The 8,669-nt window shown below is 27.3% G+C and overlaps 1 protein-coding gene across 1 annotated transcript; it reads right to left on the bottom strand. All coding sequences in view use genetic code 4, as the record gives it.

Annotated features, from left to right (window-relative positions):
• Positions 1-5,139: 5,139 nt before the first annotated feature.
• On the bottom strand, positions 5,140-5,836 carry N7520_010236 (uncharacterized protein; the record flags this gene model as incomplete). Its single annotated transcript has 5 exons — positions 5,140-5,166; positions 5,221-5,247; positions 5,285-5,465; positions 5,575-5,646; positions 5,781-5,836. The coding sequence occupies 5 exons, from the start codon at positions 5,834-5,836 to the stop codon at positions 5,140-5,142; spliced, it is 363 nt and encodes a 120-aa protein (XP_056991697.1).
• Positions 5,837-8,669: the final 2,833 nt, after the last annotated feature.

Genomic DNA, 8,669 nt, shown 5'->3' on the forward strand with positions numbered 1-8,669 from the left:
TGAAGCAGAAAAACGTCTAGTTAATCTACCTGCAGCTTCTAATCTTACACCTGATACTCTTTTATATTTTATACCGTTTAATATAATTTTTTTAAGGTATTTTGTGTTTGTTTTATCTTGCTGCATTAAATCATTTACTAAATTATTATTACAATCAAAATCATTAACTGTAAAGAATTTTTTAGTATTTTCTACTAATTTAACATTTTTTATTTTTGCTTTTCTTATTAAAACTTTTAGGTATCTTAATACATTTCTTTTTTTCTTTAATTTTAATTCTAATGGTTGAGTATATATATTACTATTAAAATAGAAATATTTTAAATTTATTATATTAAACTCAACATTTTTATTAAAAATCTTTTTAATTAAACTTATTAAACCTTGTAAATATGAATTTTCAAACTTAGCTTTATTAATATAAAGTATTTGTTTATATAACATATAAAATTTTAATCTTTTTAAACTTGTTTTGATAAATCTTTTATAGTAAATATTTTGTACTGTATTTACCTTTGAATTATACTTAGGTAATACATTTACTAATATTGTACTTTTTTCTTGTTGTTGTTTTAATATACTTAAACCTACATTACTTATTAATTTTAATTTTCTTGTAAATTTAGCTTTTGTAAACAAACTTGTATATCTTTTTTTTAGTTTTAATAAATAATTAAGTTTTTGTTTGTTATAAACATATAATGTTATGTTTACTTTATCATTAGTATGTTTAAATTCACCATCACTAATAAATATTCTATTAGTTGATATTTTTCTATATCTACGACGTAATCTTGCTTTTCTTAATAAAGATTCTAATTCTAAATGGTATGTATTAAAATAACCTTTAATTAATTTCATAACAAATCTACTTTTAATAGGTATTAAACTTATAGCATTTTTATTATAAGCGTATACACTACTTTTTCAATTTCTTACTGCAGGTATTAAGTCTTTTTTATATATAGTAATATTACTATTATTTGATGGTTTTTTTTTATATGTACTATTTAATTTTGATTTTATAATATTTAACATATCTACTATTATATAAAAATATTAATACAATTAATAATAATTAATTATATAATATTTAAGCTTGGTTAACCAAGTCTATTACATTATTATTAAATTAATAATAATTATTATACAAATAATGAGGATAATTTTATCCTTTTTTAGTTAATAAAGATGTTGGGCGTTAAAAAAAGGATTATTGTTAGCAATAACTCACCTTTTAGTCGTTGAACGTCCTTATTTTAATTTATCTTTAAGATAAAAATTTGCTTAAAATAAGTTTCGCTTCAAATACACTTAATAAGTTGTCTTTGAAATTTACCCAATTTTTTACCAATATTTTTTAATATTGGAGGACTCACAGTTCTAAATCCCTAGCGTAACTTTTTCTATAATCCAAGACCTTTCCTTAATGCATCTTGTGATCATATGCCCCGCTTACGCGACTGATAGACTCGTAGGTCAAACAGTAAAGCAAGATTAAGCCATTAAACTTTTAAAGTATAAATAAATATCATATTATAATGGACAAATACCATTATAATATAACAATAAAACTTTTAAATATTAAAGTTTAAAATACATCTATTCACCATATAGTTAAAATCTTACTTAAAATAAAAATAAATGTAGAATTTAATCGAATAGTAACTGTATAATTATAATAATAATTATCACAAATTAAAATATTTGTATATAAATATACAAATTTACAATATGAACTTTGGATATACCCAGGTACTTTTTGTGGGATCTGTGCCCCGCATAAACTGCCTCCCAATCATCAAGAGAAAAATTAGGATACGAATAAAGGTGTTTCATTATTATCATTCAACTACCTTATACACTATAAATCATCCTAAACTAACACTCTTGTAATTAGTAACAGTAAAGCTGCATAGGGTCTTCTCGTCTATCTAGAGGTAAACAGTATCTGCACTGCTATTCCAATTTCACTGAGACAATCATCGAGACAGCTGTTGCATCGTTAAATCATTCATGCAGGACCGCATTTAACGGCCAAGGTATTTCGCTACCTTAGGACCCTCATAGGTAAGGCCGCCATTAATCGGGGTGTCCTTCAAAACCTCAGTTAATAACCAAGGTAAATCCGTTACCCAGCCGACATCGGGCAGACATCACACTCAATACTTTGATTTTTCATCTTTGCAGAGTGCTGTGTTTTTATTAAACAGTCGTACAACATTATTTCATGATTCCTCTTATTATTAATTTAATTTTTTCACAATCTTTCGATTATGTTAAATTAATAATAATGGCCCTCCTTATTCCGAAGGTACAGAGTCAATTTGCCGAGTTCCTTAATGATTGTTCACTCAAACGCCTTTGTATACTCTACTTGCTTACTTGGGTTAGATTCTAGGTACGGTCTAATCTAATATTTCCTGATTATATATTAAAAAATATAATTCTTTAATATATAAACTTTGTAAAAAATTTTCCAGAACCTTTACTACTTAATAAAGGTTTTGCTTTTTACTCTATTTATAAGTTTATATTATACATCATCAAAATTATCTTTTGATTAATATTTTTAGATACCGGTTTCAGCTAGAAGCCATAAGCTTAAGGCGAGGCTATAAAAGCCTTTTTCGTTACTCATGTCAGCATTCTCTCTTGGAATTTACATAGGGAATCTTTATTAGATCCTTTACATATATAACATATAACTCCAACTACCACAAAATGCAATAGCCTTTATTATAAATTGTTATATGCCCCTTTTTTATATTTATTATAAATATAAATAATTGTCTTTTTATCCAATGTTCCGCTACCCCACATATTATGTGTACAAGGTTTCGGTATATTATTTTAGATCCGTTAAATTTTCGGCGTTTTCTCCTAACAATTTAATCAGTGCTCTGTTACGAGGTCTTCAAAAAATGGCCGCTTCTAAGCCTATTTCCTGATTGTTTTAAAAGAAAACATCCTTTATTTCACTTAACAATAATTTTGGAACCTTAACTCTTGTTCTGGGCTGTTTCCCTTTAGACATACAACCTTATCGCACTATGTCCGATTATTTAACATTCATCTTTGCCCTTCCGAGTGCAAATACTCTCCGGTAAAGTCACTACAACCCCCCGATGTTGACAAATACATATTGTATTGTCCGAGATCACAGTTCTGTACCTGCTAAGATGTTAATTAAATTACCTACTTACATAGGTTTCGCGGAAAACCAGCTATACTAGTCAGTTTTGTCTTTCACTAACTTACCACAGTTCATCGGATATCTTTACAACGATAACCCGTTCGGGCTTTTAAAACCCTGACCATGGTAAGATCACTAGCCTTCGGGTCTAATCCTAGATACTTTTTCATTTTTTCATAATTGGTTTATCTAAGCAAATACTACTTAATATAATTTATAATGTTATTACTCACTATAAATTATAATTTTTCATTGCTTGCATCTAAAATTAACTTGCTGACCCATTATGCAAAAGGTACGCTCTTATTATTTATTTAAAATTTCACTCGAGCTGCTTATAAAATTACTATTTCAGTTTTTTCCCTCACGGTACTTTTCTCTATCGCTTATATATTTTCTTTAGCCTTAGAGGAAGGTTCCCCTATATTCAAACAGATTTTCTTCCATTTTACTTTTATTTATTATCATTAATAAAAAACAGAACTATATAATAATAGTACAATACTGTTTAAAAAACAGAACTATACAATAGCACTATACTGTTTTTTTGATTATAATTAGGCTATTATTATTCAGAAGACACCAAATAATAATCTCGTTTGATTTCTTTTCCTAAAGTTACTAAGATATTTCAATTCACTTTGTCTAATTATAAGATTTTTCTTTGATCTCTAGTCTATGTACTAGATTAATCTTGTAATATATAGCAAACCATCCATAATAATTTCTTTTTATACTTACCTTGATTTTATCAAGATGTATGGGATACATATCACCTATATTGTAGGATATTTTTAATATTAAAAATATTTTTCAGGTTATTATGATTCGAACATAAACAATCTCCAACCCAAATGAAGCGACCAACCACCGGACACTAACCTGTTTTTTTATTTTATATTATTTTATTTTTTTTACCCACTTCCTCATTTGAGAGTGGATACAGAGAGTATATGATTCGAACATATGAAAGTTTAATCCTTAACTAGACTCAAGCTAGTCGCCTTAAACCACTCAGCCAACTCTCTTTTTTTGATTCTTCAGTGACTCGAACACTGAACATATCCTTATCAAGAATACACTTTACCAGTTAAGTTAAAGAACCAATACTATATTTAATATTTGCAAGAGCACTTAGATTTGAACTAAGAAATATAAGGTTGAAGCTTACAGTTTTGCCTATTAAACTATGCTCTTCGGAAAAGAGATGAATCGAACATCTAAGTGTTAAAACACAATATTTAGCAAATATCTTACCCTACCAATAGCAACTTTTCCTTTATAATATTGTTTTCTTTTTATACGGGTTAGGCCGGCCTCGATCCGACATCTATTTTCTCGACAAGAAAACTCTTTACCAATTAAGTTACTAACCCTGCGTATTTTTATACGGCTAGTCGAATTCGAATCGACACACTTTACTTGGAAGGTAAACAGTCTACCATTAACTTATAGCCATTACGATTAATATTATTAATTATGACTAGCTGAATTCGAATCAGCACATCTTATGTGGTAGATAAGCAGTCTACCATTAACTTATAGTCATTATAAACTAATATATATAAAAAAAATATACTAGTATATATAATATTATGTAATATTACATAATATTATTATTTTTTTTTTTGTTTTGTTTTGTTGTTATAACAATTTTAATTTTTATTCTTTTTTATTTTATTTAAATTAGACATATCATGTCTACTTTACTTGTTAAATTACTAACAAGTAATAATACATATATGTATAAACAGTCCAATTAATAAGTACACCGTATCAGTATTTGTTTTTTTTAAGACCTATGGGATTTGAACCCATATTATAATGATTAAAAGTCACATGTTTTACCATTAAACTAAAGTCTCTTTATATTATTAATAATAATAATAATTATTGATTAATTTAATATAAATTATATTATATTAATATTAATTGTACAATAATTAATATTTAATAACCTCAGTAATAAACTGAAATATATAAAAATAATCAAACTACATCAACAAAATGTCAGTATAATATACCAGATTCGTAACCAAGGTGATGGTGATCTGTTAAATGGTATGCTGCTAAACGTCATAATCCTACAGCTAAGAATGCTGTTCCTATAATAACGTGTAAACCGTGGAAACCTGTTCCAAAGTAGAAACATGAACCATAAACACTATCAGAAATAGTGAAAGAAGATACTGAATATTCAACTCCTTGGAAGAAAGTAAATATTACTGCTAATATTATTGTAACTACTGTTCCATATAAAGCTCCTTTTCTATTACCTTGTATTAATGAATGGTGTGCATATGTAATTGTTACACCTGATGATAATAACAATATAGTATTTAATAATGGTAATTCAAAAGGATTTACAGCTTGTATACCTAATGGTGGTCATTGGGCACCTACTTCTACACTTGGTGAAATAGCACTGTGGAAGAATGCTCAGAATATAGCTAAGAAGAAGAATACTTCAGATATTATGAATAATCCTACTCCTAAGTTTAATCCTTTTTGTACTGCATTAGTATGATTTCCTAAATATGTACCTTCTGAGATTACATCTCTAAATCATAAACCCATTACATACATTACATTAAATACAGCTACAGGTACTAAATACTCAAATCCTTGGAATCCGTGCATAAATAAAACTGTTGCTGTTGTTAATATAAATAATGACACACTAGTAAATAATGGTCATGGTGATGGTGAAACTAAATGAAAAGGATGATTTTGAAAATTACTTTTTGATCTATATATCATATTTTATTTTTATTTTTTTGGTTAAATTTTCAATATTTTATTGTTTTTGTTTTATAGTTATTACTATTGCTCCTACCATACCTAATAATAATATTATAGAAGTTATTATTAATCACATTGAATAATTAGTATACATTACATTACCTATACTAGTTATATGTGTTGGTTCTATTAATGAACTATCTCAACCTTTACTACTTGCATAACCTATTTGTTTAAATTCAAATATATTAACTAATTCATTATCTAATTTCATATTATATATTTCTGTAAATGAATTTGATAAACGAGAGAATATAGTATTATCTGTTAAATTTGTAGGTAATACTTGTATTAATATATATGATATTATTATTACAGTTAATATAGCTAAAGGTATATCATTATGATTTTCTCTTAAAAGTTCAGATATTCTAATATTTATTAACATTAATATAAATAGAAATAATATAGATACAGCACCTACATATACTAAAATATATGATAAACCTATAAAGTTATATCCTACTAATACTAATAAACCTGCTATATTAACAAATAAACCTATTAAATATAATACAGAAACTATAGGGTTTTTTGATATTATAGTAAGTATACCTAATAAAATAGAAAGCATATAAATAATATCTATAAATTCTATTCTAAACCCATTAGTTATATAATCATTTATTAAAAAAATATTATTCATAAAAAAAAAATGATGATCTATCATTATATTATACTAACTATAAAAATATCAAGATAGGATTAGATTAAATAATCTAATTAGGAAGAAAAGGAATCGAACCTTCGAAGGCCTATAGCCATTGAGTTTACAGCTCAACCCGTAAACCAACAAACGGACCCTTCCTTAAAAAAAAAAATCTTTTTCTGGATTTGAACCAGTTGGAAATAATTCCAAGATACCTTTTAAAGACATAACTATATATATATTTATGCATAAACTAAATATACATATAGATGGGTATTTTCCTTGTAATAAGATATTCTTATAAAGAAAATTCCATTTTTTTTAAAGTTTATATTTCCCGTGCAATTTCCATTACACGAACCTTATTTCGACTTAACACCAATCAAAGTTTTGCATACGAAAACTTTCCTGTATATTTATATACCTAATTATATATAATTATATACAGAAAAAATCAAACTTACTGCATCTTCTTCTTTCAGCGCCTGACGAGTGGTTAGTACCTAACTGAGATAAAATTCACCGTGACGATGGTGATTCACGATTACTAGTAATTCCTTTTTCATGTAGTCGAGTTACAGACTACAATCCATAATATTTCCTTTTTTGGGGATTAGCTCCATTTCACAATATAGCATCCCTTTGTAAAGGCGTATGTGGCACGTCTATAGCCCACAGCATTTAGGCCATAATGACTTGTCTTAATCCCTATTATCAAGTCCAATGTAGTAGCGAACCACTTTATACATATAAATAAAGTGAGGGTTTTCGTTAATTAGAGGAGTTAACCAAATCTCACGACATTAACTAAAGACAGCCATGCAGCGCTTGTAACAATTTTTTATAACTGTTATACAAGCTGTGGTAAGGTTTTTCGCGGATCATCGAATTAAATAACATACTTCACTACTGGTTTCAGAAACGGTCTAATGATTTCAGTTTATATGTTGCCATAGTACTCTTGAGGTGGAATGCTTACACTTTCGTTTATACATTAAAATTATCTAATGTATGACATTCATCATTGTCTGCTTGGACTATTAGGGTATCTAATCCTGTTTGCTACCCAAGCCTTCGTCTCTCAACGTCAGTTATTACATAGAAGGATGCCTTCGCCGTTGACAGTCCTCCTGGTATCAACAAATTCTATCTCTACTCCAGGAATTCTTCCTTCTCACATATAACTCTAGTAAATAAGTACTTTTTTTAAGTTTTATTTACCGTCTACATACCCTTTAAACCCAATAAAGATAACTAACACTAGCCTTCTACGTATTACCGCGACTGCTGGCACGTAGTTTGGTCAAGACTTATAAATAGATTATGTCATTATATACAATCTATTTAGAATTTTATGCGAATTAATCGCTATTGTATTTATACAAATACATTTACATTCTTCCAAGTTACTGGTTCAGCCTTTCGGCCATTGACCAATATTCCTCACTGCTGTACAAAAAAGCATTGGGTTTTTTTCAGACCCAATGTGGTCGATCAACTTTCCAGTTACGACTACGGTTACTGCTAGAAAAGTCATTACCTTTCCTACTACTCACCGAGATAAAAATTTACATCTTAAACCGGATTTTTTAATTACCTTTTTTTTTTTATAAGGGATTTTGCCCTTAGTTTAAGGTAGCCAATTTATCATATACTCACCTGTACACCACTACTACTTATTTTTAAATATTAATAATTAATATTATATAATTACTTATTTAATATTAATTTATTTAAAACCTAATTAGTCGTTCGATTAGCATGTGTCAAGTACTTGGACAGTGTTCAGTTAGAGCCATCATCAAACTCTTTATAATTTTTATTTGGTATATACCATACCTATATTGTATTATATTATTAATAATTAATTAATTTTTTAATGTTATTTTAAAAGATATATATAAGCCAGTTTCTGTTTAAAATATATATTTCTAAATGAAAACTAAACATAGGGGTAGTGTTCGAAATTATTTTTTATTTAAATAATTCTTTAGTTTCTGTTTGATTCCTAATATCTCTACG

The sequence above is a fragment of the mitochondrial genome of Penicillium odoratum, assembly GCF_028828045.1.
Source record: "Penicillium odoratum strain IBT 22623 utg000007c_segment0_segment0 mitochondrion, whole genome shotgun sequence".
Classification (NCBI taxonomy): Eukaryota; Fungi; Ascomycota; class Eurotiomycetes; order Eurotiales; family Aspergillaceae; genus Penicillium; species Penicillium odoratum.